The sequence below is a fragment of the Xenia sp. Carnegie-2017 genome, unplaced genomic scaffold (assembly GCF_021976095.1).
Source record: "Xenia sp. Carnegie-2017 unplaced genomic scaffold, XeniaSp_v1 HiC_scaffold_24, whole genome shotgun sequence".
NCBI classification, from domain to species: Eukaryota; Metazoa; Cnidaria; class Anthozoa; order Malacalcyonacea; family Xeniidae; genus Xenia; species Xenia sp. Carnegie-2017.
In genome coordinates this window covers 8,402,850-8,421,815 of record NW_025813487.1, presented here as the reverse complement: position 1 = coordinate 8,421,815, position 18,966 = coordinate 8,402,850, and the positions used below count along the sequence as shown (strand labels likewise).

General features: G+C 37.1%; 1 protein-coding gene, 1 long non-coding RNA gene and 1 pseudogene across 3 annotated transcripts; 2 read left to right on the top strand and 1 right to left on the bottom strand.

Annotated features, from left to right (window-relative positions):
• Positions 1-450: 450 nt before the first annotated feature.
• Positions 451-13,831, top strand: LOC124452078 (annotated as a pseudogene).
• A 615-nt stretch (positions 13,832-14,446) lies between these two features.
• On the bottom strand, positions 14,447-16,980 carry LOC124450551 (vesicular integral-membrane protein VIP36-like). Its single transcript, XM_047001208.1, has 8 exons — positions 16,819-16,980; positions 16,363-16,478; positions 16,174-16,288; positions 15,994-16,076; positions 15,825-15,920; positions 15,542-15,728; positions 14,844-14,966; positions 14,447-14,719 (listed from the first exon to the last, which is right to left on the bottom strand). The coding sequence occupies exons 1-8, from the start codon at positions 16,964-16,966 to the stop codon at positions 14,556-14,558; spliced, it is 1,032 nt and encodes a 343-aa protein (XP_046857164.1). The 5' UTR covers positions 16,967-16,980; the 3' UTR covers positions 14,447-14,555.
• On the top strand, positions 14,705-16,653 carry LOC124450563. 2 transcript variants are annotated; one of them, XR_006950089.1, is made up of 3 exons: positions 14,705-14,781; positions 14,939-15,031; positions 15,415-16,653. It is a non-coding gene; the product is annotated as an uncharacterized LOC124450563 (long non-coding RNA). The 2 variants fall into 2 exon arrangements; XR_006950090.1 differs by lacking the exon at positions 14,939-15,031.
• Positions 16,981-18,966: the final 1,986 nt, after the last annotated feature.

The window sequence follows — 18,966 nt, the reverse complement described above, 5'->3', positions numbered from 1 at the left end:
AGAAGTTTGACAGTAAGAGGTGAGATAGATCATGGTAGTTGCCTTCAATACACCAGTATCCACAGAGAGGTGAGATAGATCATGGTAGTTGCCTTCAATACACCAGTATCCACAGAGAGGTGAGATAGATCATGGTAGTTGCCTTCAATACACCAGTATCCACAGAGAGGTGAGATAGATCATGGTAGTTGCCTTCAATACACCAGTATCCACAGAGAGGTGAGATAGATCATGGTAGTTGCCCCTTCAATACATGGAGCGATACTCCCGGGTTCAAACCATTCACTTTAAGCATCATCACAAGTCAAATAGTTACAGTGAAAACCACCATTTCCCTAATTGACTTACTTCATTTCCCAGGCGAGTCTTGTCATGGACCCGGCCGCCTTTCTCGAAAGACGAACTCAATTGAGAATTGAAGAACAAACTGAAAGGATTTTATCCGAGCGCGAAGATTATCCGACTTACCAACAACACGTCCAACAACGAAGGAAAGGTTACTCGAAGAATGCGTCAAAGTTCACACGGCCCTACAAGAACTTGTTTCTATATACATACATTATGTAAGGCTAAAGTCATGCCGTTTACGTTGCTGGAAATGAAATTGATGGTCTCGTCTTGCCTTTATTTGGTTTGTTTTTCTTTTTGCGCAGGCCGAGACAAAACAGACACCGACACCGAACGATGAACTTAATGAGTCCATTGATAGCATGGCCGACAAAACTCAAGATCTACGACGTCAAGTTTGTATCTTTATTCTCCAATCTGTAAAACGTGTAAAACTTGTGTAAAAGTGTGTTGACTACGGCCGTAAACATCATGCGTCAACACTCAACAGACATACATGGCTTTCTTATTGTCAGAAATTTATGTTTTAGATGCGTGTTGCCGTGGCTGATCATATCTCGGATACCTTTCTCGACACTCTTGTACCGCTGATGTTGCTTGTTGACGCTGCCAAAGATGGTAATCAACGTGGGGTCGAGGAATGCGCCATTGTGTTCAGCGAAGGAGCTGCGAAACTGGAAGAGGTAAAGAGTTGTAGCATACAGTATATGTTATTTCAACCGTTTAGTCGTAACGAAAAGTAAGATAGTCTATCCACCTTGCGAAATGTATACTCACCACCAGTTGGTACGTGGCCTTATAAGTACGAGTGCAAGATAAAGGAAGAAACTATTGAGCACTCCGGGAAAAACCCAGCATAAACAAACCTGGAGGGAGAGGGGAGATAAAACGCGCACATATACCCAATCTCGCTTGCTCTGTGTACTTATGTGTACCTGCATTGACTAACATATTTTCAAAATTGCAACAGGTTAACGTAAATGTAAAAAATGCCATTTTATTGTGTCACTTGAGGTCGCCAATCTTGCTTGCTCTGTGTCTAATAATGCTGAGGGAGTTAAACTTGTTCGAGTGATCACCAAGAAAATTCACAATTTATGTCCACAGGTTGGTAAAACAACTATATATTTGTTGTTGTGTCTGTGTAGGTCTTATGAAAAAGTTTGCATTCAAATGTATTGCGACACATTGTATTATTCAGCCCCAGTCTTCTTATGCTCGCACACCGCTTTTTTTGCCTAGCTTTTTGCGAGTAAAGTCCTCACTTTTAGGTGATAAATGCAGCCCGCACGTTGGCAGCCCGCCCACGTAGTCGTACGGCACGTGCCAATATCGACACATTCAAAGCGACTTGGGAAAGTCAAGTTCATCTTCTGGTTGAAGCTGTGGATGAGATCACGGAGATTGACGAATTTCTAACTGTTTCAGGTATGAACACATTGATCACCTCACCTGCTTAATATACTAATGATTTATCATGGTGTATTCTTAGTGCATGTTTGTGTTTGTTGTGTTATGTTTTGTGCTGTGTGTCATTTTGCTCAATTAAGTCTAGTGACTGTCGTCGATCCTAATGAGTTCAACGTAGTAAGAAAGATTACCTAGACACAAAATGTACAACAGTATTAGCCAGTTTCCAAGCGTGTGTTTTGCTTCAAACTTTACCACAACATTCCTTTCCTACTAATGTGCTGTTTACAGTTGCTGTATAAGTATTTAATTGTTTTTTTGATAGAAAATCATATTGAGAGGACGTTGAATCCTGTATCAAGGCGACAAAGGAGAGAGATGTGGAGACGCTGGATGGGACTGCTGGTCTCATTCGTGGATGCACGGAGCGCGTTGCTGCAGTGGTATTGGCTGAAATGGAAAATTTCGAGCAATGACCTTATACTGAAAATGTACAGAAGACTGTGAAATCACTCGAGGAAGACAGTAAGTGTTTTCCAACTTTCACATATGTTCGATTAACGCTGGGTAAAATCTGTCACTGGCATGTAGCTCTGGTTGGATATGTGTAGCTCTGCTGGGATATGTGTAACTCTGGTGGGATATGTGCATTGAGTTCTATAATAACTGGAGCGGCTAACTTTACTGGGGCGAGGTCGCCAAAAAAATGGCGGCCAACGGACGTATTTCCGCTGAAATGATCGCTTTGCAGAAAAATAATATTCTCGACCTCCCCCTGGTGTCTATAGTAAATTATAAAGAATTTTTCAAAAACAAACACGATATCACAGAATATGGATATCGTTAGTTCCATATTCTGTGACGATTCTTTTTGGCATTTCTTTATAATGCCAACACTTCAATCGTTCAATTGTTGGATGTCGTAGTTTCCACAAAAAGGTACATATCGCTTCTCACAGGTGAGGTAGTTGTTTGTTTTGTTAGTCCGTCAACGATTGAAAAGCAATTATACATGCACTTGAAAAGCCATAAAATACATATTAAAGATCGTATTTTTTAAGACTGACTTGAACGCCAAATATACTGATGTTTTCCTGTTTTTGTCTATAAAATTCTGCATACTTTTCTGTCATTTGTTAATGCATGAAATCGTAAATTTACCTATCTATTTGCAAAATAGTTTCCCTAAAGTAAAAAAGACCCTGCACACATTTTGCTCTGTGAAAAGTATCAAGAAGAAATGATCAGCCCCAACAGTACCCATGATTTGGAGCAGAGCTTGTTATGTTCTATTTGCTGACAACATGCAGGGAAGACCAAGGAGTAAAGATGACTGGAAGATGTTATTGACCAGGCAGAGTCTTAAAAATGATAATGCTGTAAAGATAATTGATTTATTGTCTGCCTTATCCAGAGTTATTTAATTTGATCATGGTCAAATTCTATGGATGGAGACAATGGATTCACTAATGATGCCCCTAATGCTTTGAAGTTAAAGTTCATGAACCAAGAAAAGATGGCAAGAAGGTTGTGTGTGTTTTGATGCTTAATTAAATGTCAATTCACAACATATAAAATGGAAAGGCCATAAAGTTTGTGTCTATGTAAACATTTGTACTGAGATTGATGATGACTTGATGCAGATGTGAAGCATTAAACTGAATAAGCCATTGGTTTTATATAACTTAATGTTTAAATCATGTCATATCTTTATCAAAATATTTTAGTTGAGTGTTGTTTAAATGTTACTAATATCTAATGCACTATACTGAAGCATTAAAGATTCAGTGATGAAACCTTTAAAATTACTGTACTGTATATTTCTTTATATTTCTTATATTTCTTTAAGAAACAGTTTGAGCTTATTTACCTATTAGAGTACAGAATGGGATTTATCATATGCATCATTGCTGCTTTTTAAATAAATGTTTTCACTTTTCAAAGCTTTTCTACAAATATTTTGCTTCTTATTTCTTTTCATGAGATTGATGATATAGAGGTAATATAATCCAATAACTTTATAATTTCTAGAAAGCTTTTAAGCTTCTAGCATAAAAGTACACTATAGGTATTTAATTCATTTGGTTTTATTGCCTTGTTATGACATATCCATATGCATTTCATCATTCATGTATGAAGAAAACACCAAATGTGGATACTCAGAGAACAAAATGCACTACCAACTGCTTATGAAATTTATTATTGAAGTGAAAACTGTGTTAATCATTCAAATTGTGCACTTATATTGAAAATATAGGAAAAACAAAACAAAGTGAAAAAGAAGGGTAGAAGTATTAAAGCTAAAAATGAATTATAAATACCATTGGAAGCATAAGTGTTTTGATGATTATTTGCATTTTGCCCAATTTATATATCAATACAACAAAATCAAAATGTGCTACAACTTTACAAGTATTTGATGCAGTTGCACTTCAGAACATCACAAAAAGGTTACTTAAAGTAATTTCTATACAATATTGTTTGTTTTCATTTACCAAACCTATGCAGACTTGAGTCTTTTTGAAATTTAATATGAAACTCAATTACAGAAAATCCGTAAATATCCAGAGATTTAATATTTACTTTTTTAAAGAAACAAGTAAAAATCCTACAATTGTGGCGAAAAAAGCCATTGCCTTTCCACGAAAAGAAGCAAAATAGCAATGATAACAAATAAGCTAACTTCTCTCGTGAACCACTGTGGAGATGAACTATGATATACTTTTTTGTGTAGACTAAAGAGTTTAATCGATCAAACAAGTTTGACGCTGGTAAGAAAACGACGCATATCTGCATTCATAGATGTGTAGCCGACATATAGCTCTTTCGTCGATAGTTATAAATACATCCTCGTAGGAGCCGATAACTGGAAAGCTAGGTTGACTCGCTGTTAGGAATTGTAGGTTTTTATCGTGATTTTCATCAAAAAATTGCTTGCCAAATCCCAAATACACACATACATTTTCTTCACTCTTTCCTCAGGAGGGAGGGAAATTGTGAAATTTTCGGAAAAGCGGTCAATTTCGGTAAATCTCAGCGGCAACGGACGAAATCCGCCATTTTTTTGGCGTCATCAGATATCTAAGGCCGCGCTTGAGATAGCCGCTCCAGTTATTATAGAACTCAATGGATATGTGTAGCTCTGGTGGGATATGTGTAGCTCTGGTGGGATATGTGTAGCTCTGGTTGGATATGTGTAGCTCTGGTGGATATGTGTAGCTCTGGTGGGATATGTGTAGCTCTGGGATATGTGTAGCTCTGGTGGGATATGTGTAGCTCTGGTTGGATATGTGTAGCTCTGGTGGGATATGTGTAGCTCTGGTGGGATATGTGTAGCTCTGCTGGGATATGTGTAGCTCTGCTGGGATATGTGTAGCTCTGGCGAGATATGAAATCGATAGGTTCGAGTTTTTGACTCTTTGATTACAAATGGCTAAATGAACAGATAATTGTCTGCACAAGTTGCATTTCCGCTAATTAGCACAAAACAAAGCGCGTTCATAACTTAACACTTCTGTTTGTTTTTCTAATTGGAGTTGAACGAATACATTCAAATAGCAAAGTTTCATCTTTCAGTACAACTATATAATATCCGTTGGAATCGTTTTATTCCAAATCATGAATTGGATTGCGAGTGTGCAGTTGATAAGTTAGTTGTTAAATCGCTCTATCGTCTGTTTTTGTAATGACCACAAGGTCTGTAGCAACTATTAAAAGAATTTAAAACTAATTATTGCTTACATTTATAACTTCTACAGTTATTCCAAGATTTTCCGACGTCGTCGATTCAACTGTGGAAACTTTGAACCGAAATCCTCGCGAGAAAATTGACGGGGAAGCTGTTGTTCAGGCATCGCAACTTGTAAGTAAACATCATGTCTGGTCTGGTGAAGTGTTCACCAAATTTTTCACCGAACTTCATGTTGTTACATCTTGCTACATGTTTAAGGCGTTTAAAGTGCACACGACACGAAAGTTGTGCTATTTAGATTATATTTTCATTGAACATAACGTTCAAATAGATAGCGTTTCTTCTAAAACCGTTTATTCGTATGACACTTCGTTCTCAAGATATTGTAGTTTGTGTCGTTAATGTACGCTTTGCAAAATTTGTGACGTCACATTGCATCATGAAAATTTGAAATTTTGAGGTATATTTGCTGATTTGTTACGTCAGTGGAGCGGAGTTCCCTTCGTTGTGAAGAATTGATCGCATGAAAACTGCCCAATCGTATCAACCAAAAGTTTGCAAGGAAACTGGCGGATGTCTGAAAGTGTGCGTCGATTTATTATGCAGAATGACTTCACGAGTTGTATGAGTCGGACTTATTCAAAAAACTTCGATATCTTAGGAATGAACTCTAGAAAGTGCAGTGTCATTTTAAAAGTTCTATTCAATGAAAATATAATTTAAAATGTCACACGCACTTAAAGTTAAACTGTTCATTTTTCTATCGCCGTAGCTATAACATGAATTGGATTATTATGAAGACTGTAAGAATTTGATTATTATATAGGTTTACGATGCAATAAGAGATGTGAGAAAAGCAGTTAACGTGAAAACGGTATGAATGTTTTTGCATCGTTTCCTCGAAGGTTTTAGGCTCTTGCTAAGGTTTACGTTCTAATTTGATGTAGAAACGTTACATTAACGGGTTGGAAACGAATATCGATCCAATTTACACGGCCCAGGTTCAACAAGAATTGACTGTCGCTAAAGAAGAGGCCGCCTATGAACAAATACAAGCTGCAGGTAAAAGTGTTTAAGGTAGAAACAGTGTTTTGAAAATTGTTTTAAAGTGAGCAATTGCCATGGTGGAAGGCCAAAATAAGCTAGGTGTTCTAACGTTTACTTTTTCATTCCATTATGAACGTCGATTCAATCGATTGATTTTACGTTTTCATTTTGCAGACGTTGACACCTGTTTGAGTAGTCTGTCGGAATGAATCCCGTGTTTTAAAACAGTTCTTTTTAGATTTATTGGGTCGGTGTTTTGGTTGTAAACCAGTTCTTTTGCTAGAAGTCTTGCGTTGTTTTGGCCCGTATACCATGGCCATTGCTATTTTTGAAACATTTTGTAGATTTATCACCACGACAGAGTCTTTATTGAACAGTATTTTATTTCAAAGTCTTCTTCATCTCAGACTCGTCCAAGCATATGACCATATTTGAAATAATTTTCCGAAACAAGATTTTTTAAACTCCTCTTTCGCCCTTCACTTTAATCTCGTGACGTTTTTTACGTTCATCTGTGTTAAGCCCTTCAATTCTGGTGTCGTTCTCTGTATTCTCTTACTGCTGTCCTTGAAAAGACACAATTATTGTATTTTCATGATTGATCGAATTGTATTTGTTTGTATATTCAAGATCCTCACATCACTTGTGTGTTTTTCATTGAAGTCCTGCATTATATGGTCATTAAAAATACACATTACACATTAATATCGTTATCTACTCGCACATAAACACGCACATATACCCAAACATATTACGTATAATAGTTGCAACTAAAAGTTACGACAATTTCACGAAGTATATGTAATAAAACATATTCGGAAAACTGTAACTAAATATAACGAGATGAGATAACCCTCCTTCAATTTCATCGAGAATGTTACAATTTAAAGGAATAGATTTCTGACTTTTGTGTTTGTAATAATTCGCATTAAGGTTTGACTGTTTTATAACTTTTATTTTTTACCAAGGTAAAGTTCATTACGACATCCGGGCATCTGGTGGCGATGACGTTGGTGGTATGGGTGTGGCATCTATCAAGGTGAACGGAGTAGAGTATTGTCACAAGCGAGTTGGACATAACGTGGTCGTGTTGGATCCCGCAGGAGAATTTGTGGCGTCGGAAAATTTCGACACAACAGCGCCAGAGGGTGGCGTTGCCATGGGAAAATTTTGGATGAATTGCCCGAAGACCATATTGTATTGGTTGCTACCCAGGAAACTACTGGTGCGTTTTATCAACTTCAGCCTCTTTTATTATTATTGTTGTTGTAATGTCGTTAACCGTGTAGGTCCTGGGGTCGAGTACGCTGCTCCCGCCCTTGGAAGACTTGGAGCTCAAGGGCCATTTGATTCCGGTTACCGATCATCTTGGGCGTTTGCTGGATACACGGGACCTGAGCAGAAACCATGGATACACGAGAAGAGTCGTCCTGCAGGGCAAGGACCAACGTTGGTGTCGAATCTCATGTTCACACCGGCTCATGAACAGGGTAACAAATTTTAAACATTGCTGCCCTGTATGTGTGTAGTCAATGGTCTAAAATATCTATTGAAGTTGGTTTTTTGTCCAAAGTTAATCGAAATTCCTTTACATTAAGATTGAATTTATTCTATACCAGCAAAAAAAGATTTTGTCAAATTTAGAAATTGTTTTAAAAAGAGAAAATACCACGGCGAATGGTCAAAATAATAACATAATAGTTCTTAAAAGAACTGTTTGAAACTGGAACACTAACCCAAAACGGTTTAAAAACAGTTCTTTTAGAATTGTTTATTTCCAGCATTAAGCTTGGGTATAATCATAAAATTACAGGAAAATCAAGATAGTTCTTCGTGGCGAAGGTTCCGACGACCCTAACAAGTTAGGCTACTGTAGCATAAAAGTAAACGGTGTAGAAAGAAGCATGAAACACCGAGGTCATAACGTTGTCGTCCTCGACGACAGTGGAAACTTTGTCACATCGAAATGTTTTGATACCGGTGATGCATCAAAGAACGAAGGTGTTGAAATGCAACGTTTTCTCGATGGTTTACCGAACGAAAGGATTGTACTCATTGCTACACAAGATACTAAAGGTATGCAGTATTATCGTAGAGGGAAAGTAACTGCAGCCCACTTGAAAGCAGCCGTCTTTTTTAACATTTAAACTAAAGAAACGCGAAAGTACGACCGCCTTCACGAAAGTATAAGAACTTTTAAGAGCTTTGCAGCATTTACGTTTTTATTCAAATAAAGGGTTCATACGCGTTTGTATCAACTAACTCAACCTTCCATTCCTTTAAACTCAGTGAAAAATATCGTTTTTACAACGTGGTTTAAGATTTGACCTTTTGAGTTAACCGATATCGAAAATAACTCGTGCGTTGGGGCGACTTTAGAGACTCTACTGTTGTTTTCCTTATACGGTCGTTGTGAAGAATAATGGGGAGTTTTAGCAAGAGTACGACTACGACTACGAGTACGAAATTTGACCGTGTAAGAGAATGGCACGAGGAAGTTTGTTGTCGTTGTCGCTTGGTCAAAATTTTGCTTTAGTTGTAAACAATAGAACGAGCCTTTTTATTGTGTAAAACACCGACGTTTGCGAAGCAGCTACGGCTCTATTTTTCAATAATGATATCAAAGAATCGATAATACTGGTTTTACAAGAATATAGGACTCTTTAGACTGAAAAATCTTCACTATTTTAAGTTTTATGTACGATATATTTGTACTATTTTATTGTTTGTTTACCTTTCACTTTGCGTACGAAATACATGAAAGTTTTGCAGGTCATATTTTCCTTTTTAATGAACATCTGCGCTCAAAAAGGGTTCTAAATTAAAGCCTGGATGCTCGAAAATAGTACTGTAAACTAATTTCTTACAGAATGAAGACATATACCTACTTTCTTTGCTTAAAAAGACATCGTAGTCGCGATTACGAATTTTTTACAAAACATCGTACTCAGATTGATGACGGCTACGTGTTTTTGTTGTCGCAACAATGTTTTCGCGCCAAAATGACGTAAATCGTACTCGTAGTCGTACTCGTAGGCTCTGCTAAAACTCCCTATTGTTAGCTAGAAGAGAGCACACGTCTATACTAAATAACAATTATATGAATGCAAGAGTTTAGATAAATTAGATGAAGATATGATCTTCGCACTTTATTGGACAATTTTTAAGCAATTGTCTCATAAACCTGAAAAAATCAGGTGACTCAACGGGATTCGAACCCATGACCTCTGTTTCAAACACCGCACTGCATAAAACATTCATAGTTTAGATAAACTCCGGATTAAATTAGATCAATGTCAAATCCAGATTTACGATCAAAGCTCATTTACAGGTGTTAGTGTTAATGAAGCAAAGGATTCGCTTGGTCGTATCGGTGCTACTGGTAATGTAAATCCTGGACCAGGTGGCTCTTGGGTATTTATGGGATACACGGGACCAGATGCAGTAGATTGGGTCACACAGGAATCGAAGCCTCGATACGAAGGACCCTCAGTATTATCCGACTTTGTTTCTTTACCCGCTACCGTGAAGGCAGTCGAGGAAGAACCAGGTATTTTGTTTAACGAATTTTTGCATCACTATTAATGAAGAGCTTTGCAGAGATTCTCCGAAATGCGTGTGCAGCACGTTTCAACACGTTTCCTGTTACTTTTAGTTCGTCCGCCTTCGCTTGTCGCCGTCGACGGTTTCGAACTCGCAGCCGAACCCGAACCTGAACCTGAAAATGATAGCGATGATGAAGAAACTGGAACGAGTTTCGCGGAAATGAGTGACAGGGTAAGTATGCTTTATATTAATCATTACTAAATAATATTTTCATGTCCTTTTTCTTTGATAAAAAATTTCCCGTTATGGCAGACTGTATTGGTGGGGTGCCCTCTTAAATTAAACCTGCCAACACCTTAATGAAATTGAGACAGTTGTAAGATGGCGCGGTGCGTATCGATCTACGTATTTCCATTTTAATATCTACTTACATACGTATAGCTTAGCCATATACCATGATGCATTGCGTTGTGCTTTGTGATTGGGTCAGTTTTTCGATCTTTTTCATAAAACTAGGCAAAAATGAAAGCGATGCCCGCCGAAGATAAGGCGAAAATTGAACAACTGTCAACCGAGCTGCGTTCAGAGAAATCGAGGTTCGAAAATATGTTGTCACAGTGGGATGAATCTGGCAACGAGATTGTTGTTTTGGCTAAGAAGATGTGTGTGATGATGATGGATATGTCGGACTTTACAAGGTACGTTGATTACATGTTTGTAAATGTAGATCGTCCAGGTTGGTATAGTCCTGAGAAGGACTGTTTTCGTTGTTGACTCTGAAGATGACTACCGCTAAGGTTGTCGAAACGTCAGTCAACAACAACAAAAACAGTCCTTCTCAAGACTATACCAACCTGGACGATCTACATTTACAAACCTGTAACGATACTCCTGGGTTCAAACCATTTACTTTAGTACGTTGGTTAATCACGACTTTCCTTATGTCATCTGAGATCAAACAAACGCTGTTTGTTTTTTTATATTAACAGAGGTACTGGAACATTGAAGACAACCATGGACGTTATAACTGCGGCAAAGGTGAGTGTCGATTCTGAAGCAGATGAACTCCGACTTGTGATTGATATTCTAAAAAAAAGTAGAGAAAAATCTGCCTTATATATATGTCAATGTACAACACAGCACAAGAGAAAATTAAAAAATAGTCACAATATAATGTGACGTCAATGTAATAATTCTGGCCATTTCTATGTCGTGGATGACCATTGAACTAAAATACATGGAAAGCATGTATTTTAGTTCAATGGGCATGACTTCAAAGTGCCGGCTTACAATATGTAGAAAATTTATGTTAATTATTCCTCTTGTGGGTGATTCTGATATTTTTGTTTGCGTTTGGTTGTAGCGTATTGCAAAAGCTGGCGAAAGAATAAATCAATTATCAACAGAAGTTGCTGAAAAGGTGCTTGTGATTTATTTGTTGAGCAAACATAATAGCGAACAACAAGGGCAAATTTTTGCCGCCTGAAATGCTTCATTATGTGAGCATTGTACGTCTCTAATGCCCGGGCAAATTCTTTCAGTTTATTTTAAACTTAATTATTGTGAGAAAATTACATTTATGTCTCAACAAGATAGGATGTTCTTGCGATGGTATCCAGTGGAAGATAAAATCTGTCCTTTAGACAATGTCAATGTTACCCTTTGCGTTTGCCAATTGTCTAATCTGGATATTTAAGCAAACGAAAGAGATTGTCTTTCTAAAAAACAAAATGAAAGCTTGAGTTTCTTGTAAATATTATATTGCAGAGACCGGTTGCACGAAGCCTGGATAGCGTTATCCATTGGATAGCAAAATTTTCCAAAAAAGGTGTTTGTATTTTACTTACGACAAAGAATATTCGTTATCTTCGAAAAATATTTTATTTCAGTGATTGCTCAATTCGAATCTTATATTTTTGCGTTATGGTTTTATAAAAGTTTAAAAATTGCTGCCCAATGGACAACGCTATCCAGGCTTCCTGCAACCGGCCCCGGCCGTACTTTTATTGCTCTCTATTGCATGTATTTGATTTTCGCACTCGTGTTGCATCCAAGTTTCTTTTCCTGACTTTAGTGTCCTCATTCTCAATCGAAGAACGATCTTCTCGCATACATTCAACGCGTCTCTCTTTTTTCACATCAACTCACCATCACCAGTCGAGTGAAAGCTGATATCCAGACAATCAGTGGCGTCGAAGTTGTGTCAGCGGTAAGTCCGTTGTTGTGTCAGCGGTAAGTCCGTTGCCAGCGGAGATATTTGTGACTTTCTTTTTCGAAATAAATTGACCACTTTAGCGGTAGTTGCCATAGCGTCCAACTTGAAATGAAATATGCGGAGCTAATTGTGTCTCCTTTGCTTAATTAATATACTAGCTAACTTCGAGACCATGATTTAAAGTTTCCTTTTCTCTTTATCAGTTGGAAAGTGCAACTTCTCTTATAACAGCTGCGAAAAACTTGATGAATGCTGTTATACTAACAGTCAAAGCTTCTTATGTCGCTTCTACTAAGGTAAGTGAGCAATAAACAAGTGATTTGACTCAACGTTGAATTTCATAATTATTAAGATTTGCCATTATTCCGTTTCTAGTTTCGAGGTTCTAACAGATCAGTGGTAAGTTATTAAATCATATTATAAATTAAACACAATGAAACGTGTGCGCTGATTGGTCTAGAGCTGTGTTTGCATTGGCCTTTGCAAAACACAACTGAGCTCAACCAATCATAACAATCAATCAGTCATAGAGAATTTGCAAATTGAGCATGAATACATTTTAGAAGAAAAATTAAAATGTTTGTCTTTTTGCATTTTATTTTAAAAGAAATAAAAGATGTTTTTCGTGTTTACACAGGCTTATGCAAACCTCTCGAGCATGTGCAACCCTCAACCTTCGGTCTCGGGCTTGCACTGATCTGCTTTCGAGTTCTTCCGAAGATCTCCTCGGTTTGCATAAGCCTGTGCAAACACAGTAAACATCTTTTATTTCTTAAATATCGTGTTTTATTCATGAGTAAATATTATATTCGCCCATCAAACTTTAGGTTGTGTTACATTAAGGTTTTGTCGATGATAGATGTGTATAGATTACTACCAACGATGATCATTACATGTGTAGCTATTTGTGATTGCTGGGGCATAGTTGCTTGACTGCAAGTATCTTGTCAATTGGAATGACCAATTGGATTGAAGAAAAAGAGCAAATAGTGACGTATATGACAAGGTCACGTTTGACGATCTCTAAAACGTAGTTCTTTTTCAGGTCAACTGGACAATGAAAGCGCCCAACATGAAACCGCTTGTCACTCAAAGGAGTTTCGCAGACGATGACTCATCACCTCGTAGGTTAACCAAGTCGACAAGATATAGTGAAGTAAATCCACTTGTCCCTCTCGATCAATTCGACACATCTCGACCAATGAAAAGAGCAGATTTCTAGAAACTATCGATTTTATAGGTAAATAGTAACTTATGTATGTTATCGTATTGACAGGTATGTGTGGGTAATTCAAGGCTGCGATAGATGCACTTTGATTGTATGAAATTTTAGGTAATTTTAATGACGATTGGTGATGGCGGTGGCCCTAAGGGCTCGCCATCATTCAACTCACCTTATTTTGTGTCAAGACTTGCTTGCAGCTAATCATATAGCTGCAGTGTAGGAGTTCTTGTCTGTAAAATGAACCTTAGCACGATGTATTACAGAGGCTGACAGGCTGATATTATTTAACTTACATGGATAGACGAAGCGTTCTATCCTTTGTTTAAAAAAACACGTATTTTACTTGTAACGATGTCTTCAATTAATTAATTATGTCTTCGTCTAATTTTCAAATAAAGAAAATCCGAAATATTTTTATCCAAATGTAATTTGGATATTTGCTAGCGTCCGGATTTGTGATGTATACACAGATTATTGAATGATAGAAAAAGTAGCTAAAATAGTGAGCACAGTAAACATATACGTTAACCAGTAAATTGATACCGTTATGCATTGCGCGGCGGCGCCTTGTTTCTTCCAGTTAACTATGGTTGAATTACTTTGCCAATGAAAAAAAAAGTTCGAGTGATTAGTCTTTCAACGACCTGTTTGAGCCCGCATTCCCGCGATAATTTATTTTGAATTATTTATAGAGCTACAACAGGCGGTGAGTGTGTTGTTGCCTCAAACAATGTGGCAATTCAAACGCAACAATTTGTAACTTCTCGATTGTGAAATTAACTGCAGATGGCGGATGAGAATTTTTCCAATAACTGGAGATGACGGATGAGTATTTTTCCAATAACTGGAGATGACGGATGAGTATTTTCCAATAAGTTATGAATACTCCAAATTCGATTTGACGTACATATTGTTGAACAGACGTCGTTTCGAGATTACACACGCACAAACACACATTCATCCGTTTTGTGTGAAGATTGAAATGCATTCTGGTAAAATAGACATGCCGCCATCTGTCTTGAGGCATTTTGTGTAAAGATTACAAATTTTAGCGATGCAGAAGCGATATTTGTTCATTTCGTTAAAAATCGTTTGCGTGCAGCCTCCTGTTGCTTCTTGTATACAAAAAATCCGACCACACAAACAATGACACCGACCACCAAAATCCAGAAAAACCACGTGAACGCTTTCGTCATTCGCCGTGTATAGTGTCCTTTCGGGGAATTCTCGACAGGCTCTGGAAGAAAAAAATTTTAAATGTCAACGTCGCTGGTATGATGAGTCATGATATTGTACAAGGTATGCAAAACAAAATCGTGCCCTAGTATGTATGAGCCATGATATGTATTGAACTTACTGACCTTTAACAGGTTCCGCTTTTACAAATGGGACAATGTCATCGGTGTTTTCTGTACTTCTAACTGTTTGTTCATCTTTCTCAACTTCCAACTCGTAGAATTTCAAACCGACGATGTCGTGATTATCTGTTGTGCAGGAATTATGATTAGTACCACGATAAAACGACGTTTTTCAAAGATGATCTTAACAGGTAACGCGACATCCAAAGAATGAATATTACAGCACGCCTGTGTTTACTACTGGAATTAAACTTCTGATATATGATGCAGATAGTTCAACTGAATAACTGAACTTAAAATAACGTCTTTCTCCAAACTTTACTCTTGCTATTTCGTCTTCATTTCATGCCCTACCACGCTTTAGCGTTAATAGACCAGATTTGGCAGGGAAAGTAGACATTTTGTGGAACTAACAACCTAAAATGACGCCATCATTGGATGTCCCTAAAATGGCTATGGCTCGCTAAGCGCGCAAGGCATTACTGTTATACTCGTTCTTTAATGTCTTTGTCAGCAATGTGTTACGTTTGAAAGCAAAAAAACTACCAAAATCCTATTTACTCAATCTTTTCAGGGAAACAAAGAAATGCTTGGCCGACACAACTTTACCATAACACAGTTCAGAAGAACGACTTTTCTTGTATTTTATCAATATCTTTTTTGCTCCTGAGAAATTCATAAGCCATTTTACAGTGACCCACCTGCCAAATTGCCAGTAGCAGCGCTAAGACCAATGAAATATGAAGTCGGAAGTCGTATACCAGAGACCTGAAGACATGCTTTCCATTCACCATCACTATCAATGTCTGTCATAACTGTTAAAGTTTCTTTGCTACCCAAGTACTGAATCAAAGCATATGTTTCCGCTCCATTATTGCGAAAAGAAGCCTAAGAAAATATCTGAACTGTCAAAATTGGACCATGAAGATATTCAATGAGCGCTTGAAATCATGAAAACAGTTATACAAGAGGTAAAATACAAACCGAGCAGCCCTGTATTTGTGAATAAGCACCATCACGATTATGGTCGTAGTTTAAGGTACCATTGTTTACCATAGCTGATATATAAGGGTGGTCTGCCTATATCAAGAAGAAAAATCATTGCTGAAATGTGGTTTGCTTTGAAGAAAACTTCAATGGATATCAATCTTACAGCGTTATCACCATTTGCATTACTATAAGTGTCAAAGAAAACAGCAAGTCCTGAGAAGAAATTTTTGCTTCCAAAGACTGGACCTAAACAATACAAATAACATTTGTGCATAAATTTATCATATGAACTTTCCACATCCATAGATTTAATGAAATTTACTAAATAAACTCAATTTATTACCGAATTCCATTTTCTCTTTAGCATAATGGAACGCAAAGCCATCTCCATAAAGTGAATCTCCAGAACCATGAACTGAAAAATGGATATGGATTTCCCAATCGCGAGCTGTTACAGGCTGTATGGTAAAAGAAGTTTTCATGTTAATTCACTACTCGGACATAAAACAAATCTTATTTTATTACCACTGACCAATGTGTTCCAAATAAACCCTTTTTGACTTTGATGATCCTCGGTCAATCGGATATGATTACTGGTTATCAATGTGTCACCACCAAAATCCCAAAATTGCAGGCTAGTGCTACCAACTAAATAAAAACTGCTGTAAGCTCTAAGGACTATGACAAAAACGCCACAACTTACATGTTGGAAAACTTTGAAATACTACTATTGATTAATTCTGAACATGCTGAGTTAGCAAATCAATTGTAGATTTTCATCAATGTCAATTTATTTCTACATAAATTAAAAAAATAACCAGCAGCAACGCTTAAGAAGTGTCAAGAAGGCGCATATACAAAAAAGTGCATGTTTTGAGAGCGATCCAAATTTGATTTCCGTCAAATTTTGAAGGCTCAAAAGTCCGTCGGGGCGCCGAGCACGAGCAGCCGGTTCGACCGAAGAAAAATAGTTTTTAAAATGCAGCACCTTGAAATGGTTTCGAAAGTGAATGTTCTCTTCTCACATATCCATTCGAGCTTGCAAGTTCCAAACCGTATATGCTTGAGAAACTATGACAAAATAATGAAAAAAATAACACATTTCGAATGAATATTTGGCCACAGCGGTTCGCCATATTGAAGAGCACAGATTTACTGAAAATATAAATGATGAATTTTCCTTTGTGTTTCCATTTGTTAAATACTGCAACCTTACGAGACATCAGCCAATCATATTACGAAGAAATTTTTTGAGTCAATACTAACATAATAAAAACACTTAATTCACGCAAAAAATAAGTGTTCACTGTCCTAACATCAATTAAGTTTTTTTGGCTTTTTTCAGTCACGGTTCGCAGCCTGCATAACATAGCAGACATGCCTCTGCTTTACACTTTTTCCATAGACAAGCAATTGATTCGGGGGGGAGGGGAGGAGAATTCAGCGTCCCACATACACATACATTTTCTCATCTTATTCTCCTCCGTCCTCTTTTGAACAGGCTCCGTAGTCAGTGTTTCAAATTTACTCGCTTGTTCTGCTGAAGTTTAATTATTAGGAGAACTACTATACCTAATTTCAATACAATGCCATATACGACCTCAATAACTGTCTAGAGAACAGCCAGCTATACAACACTAGGATCCACTTCAGTGTTTTGCCATGATTTAACGTCACAGGTTGTGCTAGAGTTCCCAAGGCACGACCAGCATGCACCGGGCTCTTTAGAATTAATGGTGTAACAAAGCGCACGGAACCAATTAGTGACGTAACAATGCTCACGGAGCCAATTACTATCGTCAGAATAAACACGCAATGTTAATTTGTTCATTTCGCAGCAATAGCTCGCATCGCAAGGTTCTACATATTTTCAAAGCAATTTCGAAAGAGAGATATTTTCATTGCAGTTAAGTAGCAACGAGAAAATGGGTAACTGTTTCTCTTGCCGCTTCGGAAAGGATAAAAAAAGCAAACGAGAACGCAGAAAAAACTGCGTCTCGAACTCCGAATCCAAAATGTTCAGCGTCACGATCGCGGAGAAGACATCAAAAGTTGATCTTTCTGAAAAAAATTCAGACGAAGTAAGTACCAATCATTTTTATAGTATCTTGTAAAGTTTAATTGCTAAATATGCTCTTTTTGGGTGAGTAGCTATAACGCAACAAGTTAAACATTTTTATAAAGTTTTCTGAAGTTTTTGTCGCAATTATATTACTTTGTAATGAATTATGTTATAGCTAATTGTGTGTTTTTTCTTTACAGTAAATAAAAACATTTTTTTCGTGTGTTTTTGTTTTTTTTTTCTTCTTGGGTCAATAGCTTTCTTATGAGTAATACGAGTGTAGCATTTTTTCGCTATGAATCGAAAGGTTTTCTGCGCTTTCTTGCTAAAACTAATTATTTGTCATAGCAACAAGAAACTCAGACCCAGGTCTCCTTTAGCGATTGTGCTACGAAGTGCATGCGCACGATTGTGATTGGTGAGAAAAGTTTGATGACGTTACTGATAATTGACTTGGAATAAATGAGAGTGCATTCATTTCGGAAAATTTTCAACCGTTTTGGAATGTAAACATGAAGTCCAATTTTCATAAAGACGAAATTGCCTACGGAACAAAAGACGAAAGACTACTTCCTTTAACTTAACTCGACGCATTTTCAAGAATTTCAATTGTTTTCGATTTTTGGAAAACATACAAAAACATTCACCAAAACAAAACAATATTTTATTGCTCTCAACGCATCCCGATTTCATCTTGAACTTTTAGCTACACTATGTTTGACTTGAGCAGAACAAAACTTACATAAGCAAACATTTTAGCTAATCACTTTTCTAATCAAAACAAGTCTAAATAATTTCTTCATGAAGCCATGGCATCTTTACATGATCATGCATTACGTACATTAATTTCTTCATGAAGTCATGGCATCTTTACATGATCATGCATTACGTACATTAATTTCTTCATGAAGCCATGGCATCTTTACATGATCATGCATTACGTACATTAATTTCTTCATGAAGCCATGGCATCTTTACATGATCATGCATTACGTACATTAATTTCTTCATGAAGCCATGTCATCTTTACATGATCATGCATTACGTACATAGAAATCATCTGTGTTTTTTACT

What these genes read in the sequence shown, in the direction of transcription:
- LOC124450551 (XM_047001208.1), bottom strand. Translation starts at nt 16,966, where the DNA reads ATGGCGAACCGCTGTGGCCAAATATTCATTCGAAATGTGTTATTTTTT. An exon ending in ACTTTCGAAACCATTTCAAG is followed by an intron (nt 16,479 to 16,818) that starts GTGCTGCATTTT and finishes GTTTTTATTTAG; the next exon opens with TTGGTAGCACTAGCCTGCAA. An exon ending in GGTTTATTTGGAACACATTG is followed by an intron (nt 16,289 to 16,362) that starts GTCAGTGGTAAT and finishes TTTACCATACAG; the next exon opens with CCTGTAACAGCTCGCGATTG.